We start from the raw sequence: 13,858 nt of genomic DNA on the forward strand, positions 1-13,858 counted from the left end.
CACTCACACACCCTGAGGCAGCTGTTTCTCATCTACTCCTTGGCCCAGCTGGGCTCCTCTCGCAGGCGTGGGAGACCCGCGTGGGTAGGAGCAGAGTGAGTGTGGAGAGCTGGCTGGCCCAGGCCTACGATGAACTTCTAGTTCCTGGGTCCTTCTCAGCTCCTGTGTGGTCTCTGCGGGGGACGGAGGGGTGGGGTAGCAGGGGCCTCCCTCCCTGCCCTTTGCACATTTTAGTTCAGGGGCTCAGGCCCACACTGGGTGAGGCTGTTGTTTGCAATCCAGCATTTCTCCTTCCTCCCCCAGTAGGGGTTCCTGAAGAGAAAACAAAGCCTTCTGGACCCATGGGAGGGGCGCTCAGTGGTGAAGGAGAGACAGTGGATGTGGGAAGGGGCTGTCTGGTGGGCTTGCCTTCCCCCGGCACATATCTCCTCACTGGTAGGGAAAGCCGTGCTTGGGCCAGCTTCTGGGGCCGTTCTCCACAGGGCCGGTACCTGCTCAGGGAGGATCAGAAGGGGCATCTTCCCTGTAACTAGGCAATTGCTGTTACTGTTGCCACATTTATTGTTTTTTTTTTTTTTTTCTAGGAAATTTACCAAGTTTTGGCCCAGGGGTTTACATTTCCCACCCCCCTAGCACAAGCTTTCACTATTCAGACTACAAATGGAAGGCACTGAGGCTGTAATTACAGCGGCATTAGCTCAGGAACACGCTGAGAGGAGCAGGAACAGGGCACCTGGGGAACCTAAAAGCAGCCGCGGGCCTAAATTAGCTGCTGCTCCGCGTGCGTTGTCGCCCTGCTCCTCTTTGGGGGCCCCCTCCATCCTCACTCTCTGCTCTCCTCCACCTCCGCCCCATGCTGCTTTGCTTGCTCTTCCCCTCTGCCCGCCAGCATTCTGACAGGTGCAAGAAACACAGAAGAACAACCTGTCTGGTGTAGAGGTGGTGCCCCCAGAATAGCCTTTGTGTGGATGTGTGTCCTTGGATCGCGATGCGGGCAGGCTGGTTTGGCTGCAGCTTAGGGGACAGCTTGGGAGGCCGCACCCCACCGGGGACAAGCTCTCGCTGTGCTCTCCTGGGACTCACTTTTGGTCTCTGTGTCCAGGTATCCTGAATTGCTGTCAGGTCCTCCCAGCTGGTGCCCCAGCTCTTTGTTCCCTTGGCCTGGGACCCCGTTCCTACTCTTTTTGCTTCCTCTGACTCATCCTGTAGGTTTAGCCGAGATGTCACTGCTTCTGTGACCCCTGGTCTGGGCAGGATGCTTTCCTCTCTGCTGCTACAGCACCCTGACTTCCCTGATGCACAGCTTAGCACTGCCATGGGCCACTCCCCTGTCTCCAGCTGGGTCTCTGGGGAAGTGCTTGCACCTAGTAGGCCTTTAGTAAAGAGTTGAAAACCAACCTTGATTCCTTTTTGGCCTTAATCCCCCTTTTGCTTTCACAACAAGAAGAGAGGGAACTTTCTCTGCCATTCTAGGGCTGTTGTTGGCAGGGTGTTGAGGTGAGGCCCAGTCTTCATCCATTGTCTCCTGACTTTCACATCTGAGTCCTTCTGGACTGGGCCCTTACATTGATACTTGATTAGACATGGCCTTGTGTTGACCACTATTGCTGGCTCCACATCAGTTTGGCTTCTTTAATAGTATTAGCCAACAACTTCTAAGTACTTGTTACGTATTAGATATTGTTCTAAGTACATTTATTCTTTCACTCGTCAAATTTGCATTCAACACCTACCATGTACCAGGCATTGGGAAGTATGGATATGGCAGTAAGTACAACCAATAAAGCCCCTGCTTTCAAATGGAGTTTATATGTAACACAAACAAATGACTAAGGAAGTGTATACTCTGGCAGATGGTGATGAGTTGTGGGAAAAAGAGATCAGAGAAAGGGTAAAGGGAGTGACTTCTTGTTACGTATATGGTCGGAAAGGATTCACAGATAAGGTAACATTTGAGCAGAGACCTGAAAGAAGTGAGGAAAGGTCATGGAGGAGAGCTTTCCAGGAAGCGGAAGCAGAAAGTGCGAAGGCCCTGAGGTCAGGGCACATTCCAGGAAAAGCAAGGAGGCCAGTGTGGCTGGAATGGAGGAAGTGACCAGGAGGAGAAGGTGAGGTCACATAGAGCAGTGCTGGCTAACAGAAATATGAGTCATCTACATAATTCTAAGTGTTCTAATAGCCACATTAAAAAAGTAAAAAGAAGCAAGTAAAATTAATTTTAACCATACATTTGCTTAATATATTTTCAGAATATTATTGATTCAATATATAATCAAACTAAAAAATTATTAATGAAATGCTTTATTATTTTTTTTTCTTAGTGAATCTTCAAAATTTGGAGTGTATTTTCAAAATCTGGTGTGGACATCTCATTTTGGGTTTAGCCACGTTTCAGGTTCAATGGCCACATGTGGCTAGTGGCTACCATATTGGACAGCACAGATATAGGGCCTTGAAGACCAGGCCCAAGCCTCTGAATGAGGGGAAGCCATAGGAAGCTTTGAGGCCTAGGAGCATTATCTCTCTGCCTTATGTTCTAGAAGGTTCATTCCAGCTGCGATGAGAGGATTGTTTTGAGGCAGGGGGTGGGGTGGGTGCAAGGATAGAGCAGGGAGCCTAGGAAGGAGGCTCTTGGCCAGGATGTGGTGATGATGGCTTGGACCACACTGGGAGCAGCGGTGGCGGTGAGAAGTGGTTGGATCCCGGATGTATTCTGGAGGTGGAACTGGTTGGTTTTTCTGACGTGGTGTGTGAATGAGAGAGGAGTCAAGGGAGTACCTAGAATTTTAGCCTGAGCTAGTGGGAGGGTGAGTTGTTTTCATACAGATGAGGGGAACTGGGGTGGGGGAACAGCATTGGGGGGAATGTGCGGGTTTGGTTTGGGGCCTGTTGAGGTTGAGATGCAGTGTCAGCCTTTCAGGTAGAGTGGGCAAGTAAACAGGCAGCTGGACGTGTGAATCTTGTACTCACGGGGAGGCTTGGCTGGGGACAAGCCATGAGTGCCCTGGGAAGTGGGTGCACATAGAGAAGAGGGGCTGAGCCCTGGAGGAAAAGGTGGATAGTTGTGAAGGTGAATGCAGGGTGGCAGCAGGAAGCCCACTGGAGAGGGCAAGACTGTGAGGAAAGAGGGCCAGATGGGGTAACCTGCTGTGTCTAGTGTCCAGATGGGCTGAGGAGGAGGAAGCCCCAGGATCCCTGACCACTGGCAAGAGGGGGAAGCAGACGCTAGGCTGCAGTGGGTCCAGGTGAGACCAGAAGGGGAGAAAGAGATCGCTGGTATGGATGACTCCTTTGAGAGCTTTTGCTCTAAAGGAGAGCAGAAAAATAGGATTACCTTAATGGTGGCTATATGGTCACAAGGAGGCTTTTTTCCCTTAAAGATGGGTGATATAGTAGCTGATGGGGATGATCTAGTAGACAGAGCAAAATTATCATGCAGGAGAGAGGAAAAAATGAGCTATCTCATTCACACTCACAACCGTGCTATGTGGTAGGTACTATTTTGCAGATGGGGAAACTGAGGCAAAGGAAGATTCAGTCATTTGTCCAAAGCTGTACAGCTAGTAAGTAGCAGGGCCAGGAGTTGAATACAGATGGCTCAGTTCTATAACACCCAGTCTTAACTGCTATGCTACTGCTTCTTGGTTTCCTAGCTAGATTTGTGAGCTCTTTGAGAATGGGGCCTCCTCTTACACATTTCTATCTGACACAGCACCTAGCCAAGAGAGGGCTGTGCAGAGGTGAGGTTTGCTAGATCTTTAATGACCAAGAGACCTGAACACCAGGAATGGTGCTGGGAATGCTCGGACACCTGGGCTGGCCACGGGAGGCGGGGTGTGGGGCATGGTGTTAGCTTGCCTCAGTTTGCGTCCTCCCCACCACCTCCCAGGACCTTGCATGAAGTGGATGGTGCTCAGTAAATACAGGCTAGATGAAGAATGAGTGAAAAGGCTAAGGCTCATCCATCCTAAAACCTAAGCTGATGATTCTTCTGGTGTACACAGTGTTGGCATGACCTGGTTCCTGCTCTGGTTTACCACCAGTGTGCTGGGTGGCCTTGCCCACTCAGTGCGTCAGTTTCCTTAGCTGTAAAATCAAGAGGTAGGGCTAGGTGGTCTCCCATCTGGCTCTCCCCAGAATGTCTCAGGTGGGCATGTATGGGCTGGATTCCTGCCTCCCTCCAGTCTGTCATCAGGATGGACAAGAGGCACTGTGGGTGGGGTCAGCTGGCAGTGGAGGGTCAGGTGGTCCTTAGAAGAGCCGAGACTTGTGGGATGGGGTAGCCAGCACAAAGGGAGCTTTACAGATTGTGGGAATCCTGCTTCATGTCCAAGACATCTGACTCCAATGGCAGAGCTCAAAGCCGTGGTGCTAACGGCCGAGTCCTAACATCTAGCACATGTGCCCTTTAGCTGGTTATGCGCTCAGCCCCATTAAAGTCTGAGGCTGGACTTCAGCCTCTTACCTCTACTGCCGGGGCTCCCACCTGGAGCTTCCTTTTTAGGGGTTCTCCATGCTAACTAGCTGCTGTAGCACCCCTGCCATGTGGCATTTTGAAATGTGTAGGGACAGTTTTCAGTGGTCCTGTGGTGGGGGTGAGGGTGGTGGTAGTGGTGGCTGCTGAAGATCCCATGATGAGAATTGTCCCTCCCTAAATGCCAGCAGTACCCAGAGCAGAAGCCTGTTCAAGTGTGCCATTGCAGGGTGCTCAGGGGCCTGGGAGCCCATCTTGCCTCAACTGCCACTCAGTTGTGTGATCGTGAACCAGTCATTTTATTTCCCATTATCTACTTTTGTGAACAGGGCATGAACACCTACCTAGTTGCTTGCCTTAAAAAAAAATGTTTATTTTTTTTATTTTGAGAGAGAGAGAGAGAGAGCAGGCACACCCGAGTCGGGGAGGGACAGAGAGAGAGGAAGAGAGAGAATCCCAAGCAGGCTCCACAGTGTCAGCAAAGAGCTGGGTGGCTTTATCTCACAAACATGACCTGTGCTGGAATCAAGAGTCAGACACTTAACCCACTGAGCAACCCACTCCCCTCTAGTTGCTTGCCTTTTGGGTCGTGGTAAGTTTTAAATGAGCCTGGATTAACATTCCTCATCATCTTGACTCACCACAGGTAAGGCTGGCTGTGCACCAGGTGCTGTCCTACGCTGTGTATTCCCCCATTTTAATCCTTAGTGCCTGTTGGGTGACCCGTTTCACGGAGAAGGAAACTGAGGTAGAGGGCATCTTGAACCCTGGGAGGTGTGCCCAGTGGGCCTGTGGCGGTGGTCTTCCCGTGCCCCAGCAGGCCCGTGACCTCCCTTTCCTTCACCCCCAGGGACAGGGGCAGACCCGGTGGCCAGTGCCAAGAGCAACCACTGCCTGGATGCCGCCAAGGCCTGCAACCTGAACGACAACTGCAAGAAGCTGCGCTCCTCCTACATCTCCATCTGCAACCGCGAGATCTCTCCCGCGGAGCGCTGCAACCGCCGCAAGTGCCACAAGGCCCTGCGCCAGTTCTTCGACCGCGTGCCGGGCGAGTACACCTACCGCATGCTCTTCTGCTCCTGCCGAGACCGGGCGTGCGCCGAGCGCCGCCGGCAGACCATCCTGCCCAGCTGCTCCTACGAGGACAAGGAGAAGCCCAACTGCCTGGATCTCCGCGGCGTGTGCCGCACCGACCACCTGTGCCGGTATGCCCGCCCGCAGCCCCCACTCCGCGCTCCCGGGCCCTGGCGTGCGCGCGCAGACACCTGCCGTCCACTTGCTCGTTCTGACCCGCGTTTACGGTTTGTCTGCCTTCTCTGTGTTCACTCGTGCTTAGCACTGTGGGAATCCATGGTGAACAACCCAGCGAGCATAGAATTTCATAGACCCTAGAGCCTGCTGGGCTGAGAAGGGACCTTCAGTGAATTCGGCCCCACTCCTTGAGGAAACCGCCACCTCATGTCCCATTGAGGTTATGTGGCGGGCAGGATGGGGCCCTCCTAAATCGCAGAGGCAGCTCCTTACACACGGAGAGCTGAGCCAGTCTGGTGCTGGGGCAGGGTGTGGGTTCGAGTCTGACTGCCCAGGTTTGACTTTTCTACTTACTAGCTGTGTGACTCGGAGCAAGTTGTAAAAATTTCCCGAGTCGCTGCCATTCCTTCACCTGTAAACAGGAGTAAAAATGTCCACATTCGGTTATTGTGAGGATTAGGTGACATGATGTGTGTCAGAAGCTTAGCACAGAGCCTGGTGTATACTCCATTTTAATAAGCATAGCCTGATTATTAGCAAGGTTTTTTTCGGTTGTCATTACCGTGAGTTGAAATTTGCTTCTGTATAGTTCTTATGTCTTCCCTGTTTGTTGTTAAGCATTTGTTGAGTCCCTGTTGCACCCAGCGCTCAGTTCTAAGACATGGGTGTGCAGAGGTGAACATTGTGCTCTCTGAGGAACAGCCTGTCCAGAAGGGGACACAGACAAAGCAGGGATCCCAGTGCAGTGGCTCTCAGATGAGGCAGCATGGGGTAGGGACATCTGCTTTAGTCTGGGGCTCTAGAGGAGGGGGCCTTGAGCTAAACCTTGAAAAATGAGAAGGTGAAAGCCAGGGAATGTGTCAGCTGGAAAAGCATATGCAAAAGGCTGGAGGGTAGGAGAGAACCTGGCCTCATGGGGAACTGCAGATGGTGGGTGCACATGGAGTGTGGGTTGTGAGGTGGGGAGGCCACAGGTGGGGCTGCTGCAGAAATAGAGGCCATGGTGGCGCAGAGATATTCAGAGATTGCTTACTGTGTCCTGGATGCTGGTTTATTATATGGTTTGTCTAATTTAATTCTCACAACAAAACTACCGGGTAGATAACTATTATCATCTTTATCTGTCAAAAGAGGAGATAGAGACATAGAAGGTAGCTTGCCTAAGGTCACACAGCTGATACATTTCAGAGCTGGGATCCATCCATCCACACTGCTTTTTCCAGTGTAGCATCCTGGACTGGACTCAGATAGTGGCTGTAGGAATGAACAGAAGTGTATCATTTCAGATATGATTGGTAAGTAGACTTGACAGGACTGGGTGATTGGTTGAAAGTTCCCTGGAGGCAGAAGTCATTTCTGTTTTGTTTACTCCATACCTCGTCCTACACGTAAAGCCTGGCACATGGTGAGCACTCCACAGACGTTTCTTGAATGGATAAATGAACGGTGACCACTATGTTTCCTAGTTAAGTAATTATGGGATGAAGGAGCCATTCAGTGTGTGTGGGGGTTTTGGGTGTGTAGCATTTGAGGTGCCTGGAGGACCATTGCCATGCCCCAGGCAATGTCTGGGGCATGCTCAGTAAAGAGGCTGGAGTGGAGAAGTGGGTTTGGGAGTTGCTGGGCACCTCGTTGGTGATTAAAGCCCCAGCAGTGAGTGAAATGGTGCAGGGTGGATTGGTGGAGCCCAAGAGGGAGTCTAGGCTGGAGAGGCCTACAGATTTGGGCATCCTCAGTGTTTAGGTGATGAGAGAAGCCTTTGGTGTGGATAGTGAGGCAGAACTCTTCTGGAAATACCATTTATTCAGGGAGGGGCAAAGGAAGTGGGGCTTGTGGCAGGGAGGCTTGGAGGGTGGAAGGATAGCCAGGAGGAAGTGGGCCAGAATCCAGGAGAGAGAGGTTCCTGAGGGAGGGGGTGACTGAGACATGGTGCCTCATGGTGTGTACATGTGTGTACAAGAGAGTATGTGAGTGTGCCTGTGAGGAAGTGTGAGAGTGTGTACGTGGGGGGGGGCGTATGGATGTGTGTGAGTTTGAGAGTGCATGAGTGTGAGAGGGAGTGTGTGAATCTGTGTGAGTGAGTGAGTGGCGGGTGGAAACCAGCTGTAGTTGGTTCAGGCATGGCAGGAGGCAGAAGTGGAGGCAAACCCTCTTGTTGAGGACATGCACGCACAGGAGAGAGAGAGACACACACACACCCCGTGATAGAGGCTGCAGGGGGAAGAGAGGCCTCTTTCTACCATGGGAGTGCCGGTGGGGGGGGTCGTGTTCGATGAAGGGGAAGTGCTGTTTTGGTTTGGAAAACAAGCACCGCCTGAGTTCAGAGACAGGCCTGATCCCAAGAGCTCGCTGCAGGGCTTGGGAAAGCTGTGAAGATGGTAGGCTTTTCTCTTTTGTTTACTTAAAAAAAATAGGCCTTGTCGCTTACAGACACTGATTGAGGTGATTTAAAACAAACCACACTACAACAAGAGGATGGCTAGAGGCAGAAATCCAGGGCCCTGCAAAGGAAGTCGGGAGCCAGTGCCTCAGGTGTGCGATCTAGCAGTCACTGAGCTGGAGCTCTGTGCCTCGTGGTGGCTGGGATAAAGTGGGACCATGATGACCCACACGAGTTCCAGAGCACACTGGAAGGGAGCATGGTAGTTCTTGAATGCACATAACATCCTCTCCTTCTTCTAAGTGCTGACATGACCCACCGGGCTGTTACACATAGTGTATGTGGAATGACAGATGGATTAGGAGCTGGGCCTGGGAGGGAACTGGAGGGCCAACCTGAGTCCAAGTCCAGTGACAACAGGCTGGAACATGCAGGAGCCTGTGCGCACCTGTGGGCCAGGTGCACCAAGGCCAGCGGACGAGCCGGCCTCAGCCGTCTCCATGAGGAGCGGTAGCAGACAAGCCACAAGAGCACCAGCATCCCCTTCATGAGTCCTGTGTTAAGGGAGGACAGTGTGTGTGGTTCCTCAATGTGGGGGTGGGGGAGGTCCATGGTCCTGAGTGAGAGGGGGGGAGTTGAGAGCAGGATAATTTCAGGCTTCTAGAACATCTGTGTCTGTTTAAAGAGCCGGAGGGATTTTTTTGTTTCTTATTCCAGGGGTGGGGGAAGCCAGAAACAGGAGATGGGGATTAAGCCTCATATTGTAGAACCAGAAGGGGTGTTTCAATGAGATTAAGGGTTGAGAAAGTCTGGAATGAGGCGTCCCTGAAGCTAAGGGCTGACAGCCTCTGAGAGGCACTAAGCCAACTGGAGGAGGCTCCATGCAACAGGACATAAATTTAGACAGCGATCGCAGGACCTGCCAACAGTGCAGTCTCTAGATGTTTGAATTCGGTCAAGTGTTGAAGTTCTAGGTGCCCCAGGATGAGGTGACAGGGTGAGCTCTCGGTCTAGAACCAGGGCATTCCTCTAACCCTCCCTGCCCAGCTCCCATCCCTGAACAGATTTAAAGTGTGGTCCTGAAAGTGGTAGGACAAGGCTGAAGGAGGATCTGCATCCAGGATGGGGCTGGCAGGGCCTGGGGGTTATAAAAGCCTGGCCAGGTGTTCTCTGGGGAGCTTTGCCTATGACTCAGAGCTGAGGCTTGAGGTACAGTGGGGCAAAACAGATTGATAGGTGGTGGGTGGAAGTGGTCACCGTGGTCACCCTAGAGCTGGCAGACCTGCCCCTGGTCTCCTGAGTGGTCCCGGGTGGGCCATTTCACTCCTCATGCCCTTGGTTTCTTCATTGATCACGTAGGGACGCTCACCAGTCTGCAAGGACCCTTCCCAGGTCTGTGAGTCTGGGTTTGGGGGCCGCTTTCTTCTCCTGCACCTCCACTTGAGGTATATTTCTGGGGAGATGAGCTCTTGGCACAAGAGAATACAACAGAGACCCCTTGTTGGGGTAGAAGGCATGGGAGGGCAGATTTGAAGGACCTAGGGACAGGCCTGGAAGGGGAGGAGTTGGTGATTTTCCATGTTCTTGCAAGCCTGACTTATGGATCCATGGACCCTTTCCCCATGTCACGGAGGAGCCCAGGAGGTGATGGGTGGCTAGAGGGGGGCATGAAGAGAAGAGGTAGCCCAGACTTTGTTCTCCATATGCCTAGGGAGAAGCACCCTCCCTTTCTTGCCTAGCATTGGGTCCTTCCAGGTTTCTGCCCTCCAAGATAGGCACCACAGGTGGAAATCTTTACTGTGAAATGGGTGAACTCAGTGCCGTGATGTTTGGATCAGGAAATGGAGACCCCAAGCCTTCCTTTCCTGGTCACGTTAATGGACAAAACTGGCTTTGATGGGGATCATGGGAAAGCTTCTTTGGGCTGACTCTTGGAGAATGAGGCTCTTGCTGGCAGGCATCTCTTGGGACATGCCTGGTGCTCCAGTGCTATAGCACCCAGTCCTCACTTTGCCAAGCCTGCCTGGCCCCCTTCGCTTTCCTGCTGGGGGAGTTGGGGCCTGGCTATGCTTCTCTCCGAGTGAATCTTGGCCCAGGATTCCTGGGGGACAGCTCTGCCAGAGCCCACCTCAACTGGCACTGCATTAAAGCAAGTCTGTTGATCTGCTTTGTGGCATACCCAGGGGCAGGCCTTGTACATCCCCAGTGTGATATTTAACAGACTCCACTGTGCTGTCTTATGAAATGTCACTAAACACAAGGTGTTGGGGTTTGAAGAAGCCTTTGGTTAAACAAGGACATCTCTGTGCAGGGGCCAGGGTTTATGGGAAACACTTCTGAATCCTCCCCTGACTCTTTGGACCAGGATCAGCGTGGAAGCTTCCTGCTCCCTGGTTCCAACTGGCCCTGAATTTGAATGCTCTGTCTCTGGCTTTTGTCTGGTTTGTGTCCCATGAGCCTTTAGAGCTGTAAACTTAAGTCCAGGAGAGGCTTTTCCTTTAAAAGTCTTCTGATACAGAGTCTGGAAAGCCCAGAGAATCTCTTGGAATGAATCCATGGAATTTGGCTGAATTCTCTCACCCTAGCCCCCCAATGGGCCATGACCTACTTTTTTTTTTTTTAACACAATCTTCTGATGTCTACTCTCCGCTTATACTTACTGCAAGGACAGTCTGGATTGTGCGTGCGCGCGCGCGTGTGCGTGTGTGTGTATGTGCCTGGGAAGCTGTGGGGAGGATGGTTATGTTGTCCTGTAAACTGTGTCCCTTTCAGGCCTCGTTTAGAAGAGGCCCTCTGAAATGCCCTGTTCCTCTTGGTCTGCCAAGAGGATATAAATAACTCGGTGCTGGCCCTGTGCCATGTCCTGGGCTGTAATTTAACCTCTGGGTGCTGAGGATATGTATAAATAGATTCCAGCCTGGGGCTGCCCTGGCTGCCTGGGCCCCCTGTGCAGTGGACACTGTCCTTGTCTAGGAGGACTGCCGGGAAGGCAGAGGGGCTGGGGACCCCCTCCCTCCCCCCCCCCCCCCCCCCAATCAAGGTTGTCCACAGGGAGTGGGGAGGAGTCTCTTCAGCAAGCTCAGCCTCTTGCCTCACTGGGGCATGTCTGGGGATGTAGGCAGTGTATGTGGACAGGTTTGCATTTGATTCTTGGCTCCTTGGGGTGGTCCCTCAGCTTCCTTTGGACTCTGTAGAATCTGTTGACTGATGCTTTCAGCGAGTTATCTCCATAAACAGCAGCAGGTGATTATTTGCATGGGGTGAATGGGCTCTGGGGCTTCCAAGCCTTCACTTCTTTTAAAGGAGAGGGTCTGGAATATCTTGAAATCATATACAAAGTTTTGTGTGTATGTTCCAGAGAGAAATGCGTTGCTTTCATTAGATTCTTAAAGGGTTCCTTGATCTCTCAAAACTTAAGAACCTCTGCCTTGTCTAGATGGCCAGCTTGGATTGGCTACCTGGAGGACTGTGAATGATTGATTAGCAATACCTGCTACAGGCACAGGAGGGGCACAATGGCTGCCCTGCTGGAATCCAGCCAGTGTTCCTGGGCCCAGTGGGTCACCTGGAGCAGGAGGAATGCAGGTCTTAGGGCCATTGCTTTATTCATCTGACAACTATTTATTGATCATCCACTGTGGACCAGGTCTCATACTCAGATCAGAGAGTTCATGAAGTAGGTGGAGGTCCTTGTCCTCAGTTTGCTTATAGTCCAGCGTCAGCACTCTGTTTGTTGCCTCTGCAGCGAGAATAGAGCCACACAATAAACTAGATGATAGCATTTCCACTCAGGTTCTCTTGACATCACAGTTCTTCTCTGCTACCTACCAGGTCTCCCCTGGGTCACTTTGGTAACAGTGAGAGCAGCCGTACACATGAACCTGGCTTAGGGGTCTGCCCGGTCTTGAGCAGAGCTCAGAACCCCACATCCCATTCTACCTCCAGAGCAAAGCTGTGCCCAGGAGTGCCATGGGGTAGAGACATCATCCTCTTCCTGAAGCAAACCTAACCAGCAAGGTTGCCAGTGGAGGGAAACGCTTTGTGTGGCAGCATCCTGGGATCTTCAACCTTGCCAGAGACACTGGGGATCCCATGCTGGCTCCTGCTGCTGGCCTTAGCAAGGGTCCTGCCCAAATGACTCCTCTTGGAATTTCCTGTGATACATTGAGACCAAGCTGGAATTTTGAACATTATTTTACTAAGGCTCTGGGAAAATAAACATGGTGAGAAGCTGCTGCCTAGACATCTAGTTTACATCTTCCGGCTTTGCCTGCTGCAGGGGTATTAGCATGGCTGGGCAGAGAGTGCCTTTAACCTTTCCCATCCAGGGTAACTCTCTGGGCATCTGGGCTGCATAGAGCTCACGCCCCACAGAGATGTGGTGGTGCACCCCTTGTCTAGCTAAGGTCCCCTCTTGCAGAGTTCTGCACAAGAACCCCTCCAGTACTGGATGATTGGCAGGAGGAATGACCCATCTGGGAGAGATGCCACTATGCAGAGAGGATCAGAATGTAAACCAGTAAGGTCTGTTCCTACCATAGGCATTACCTACACTTGTGCGTGTGTTTGCTTAGATGGGACCAGGGCACACTTTCAGCTGCCATCATCTTGGTTGTGCCCTAGGATCCTTGATTATTTCCACTTCCACTCCTTGATATGAGCTGTCTACTGGCTTGCTACTTAATATCTTAGGGTTGCTCTAACAAAATTCCATAGAAGGGGGTGGGGTGCTGAAACAGCAAACATCTTCTCACAGTTCTGGAGGCTGGAAGTCTGAGATCAGGGTAGCAGCATGGTTGAGCTCTTGGTGAGGGTCATGTCCTCAAGTGGCCTTCCTTGGAATGTACACGCAGAGAGAGATCTGGTGTCCCTTCCTTTTTATATAAAGGCACAAATTCCATCATGGGGGTTCTACCCTCGTGATCTAATTACCTCTTGGAAACTCTACCTCCAAATACCATCACACTGAGGATCAGGGTTTGAACATATCAGTTTGGAGGGACATGAACATTCAGTCTATAGCATGAAGACTTACTCTTCATTCAAAGCCTGTTTGGTCCCCATCTCCTAGCTATGTCTTCTACTGATGCTTTCTAGAACTTTGCTGTATACTTAATGTGGCACTGATCACATGACTTTCCTTTAGTACTGTGTCTCCCTAGTTAGGTCTCTGGTTTTGTTCTATTTTTATGTTACTACTCTGTTGACTTATTTAACAAATATTTATTGTATGTCAGGCACTGTGCTAGGCATGAGAACATGATAGAGATGGTCCCTGCACCCCTGGAGCTTATATAGTCTGATGGAGGAGATAGGAGTAAACAGATAAATATATAATTAACATTTGCAAAATGAGCAGGATGTAGAAATAGAGGATAATGGGGAAGGAGGGGAGAGCTACTTGGACAGGGGGCCAGGACAAATTTATCTGAGGAGGTGACATGTAACGGAGACATGACAAACGAGAAGCCATAGGTAAGACAAATGGGGGAGAACATTTCACGCAGAAGAAATAGCATGTGCAGAGGTTTGGAGGAGTGGGGGGTTTGCATTGCTGGGGAAATGAAAGAAAGCTGGCATGGCTGGAGCAGAAGGGACTCCAGGGGAGAAAAGCAGGAGCAAGTGGAGGGGGCAGGCAGTGCCAGGTCACACAGGGCCTTGCAGGCCACGGCAAGGAGTTTGGGTTTTGTTGTAGATTGAAATGTAGTTGACATACAACATTACATCAGTTTCAGGTACGTGACATAATGATT

At 51.4% G+C, this 13,858-nt stretch overlaps 1 protein-coding gene across 3 annotated transcripts in view; it reads left to right on the plus strand.

Moving 5' to 3' along the window:
• The window catches only part of GFRA2 (GDNF family receptor alpha 2), a 111,419-nt gene that overhangs the window by 37,863 nt on the left and 59,698 nt on the right, over nucleotides 1–13,858 (plus strand). For all 3 annotated transcript variants that reach the window (XM_058720413.1, XM_058720412.1, XM_058720414.1), the window contains exon 4: nucleotides 5,325–5,679. In XM_058720413.1, coding sequence (XP_058576396.1) covers nucleotides 5,325–5,679 — 355 coding nt within the window. The remainder of the gene's footprint in view (nucleotides 1–5,324; nucleotides 5,680–13,858) is intronic.

This window comes from Neofelis nebulosa, chromosome 3 (assembly GCF_028018385.1).
Source record: "Neofelis nebulosa isolate mNeoNeb1 chromosome 3, mNeoNeb1.pri, whole genome shotgun sequence".
Taxonomy (NCBI): Eukaryota; Metazoa; Chordata; class Mammalia; order Carnivora; family Felidae; genus Neofelis; species Neofelis nebulosa.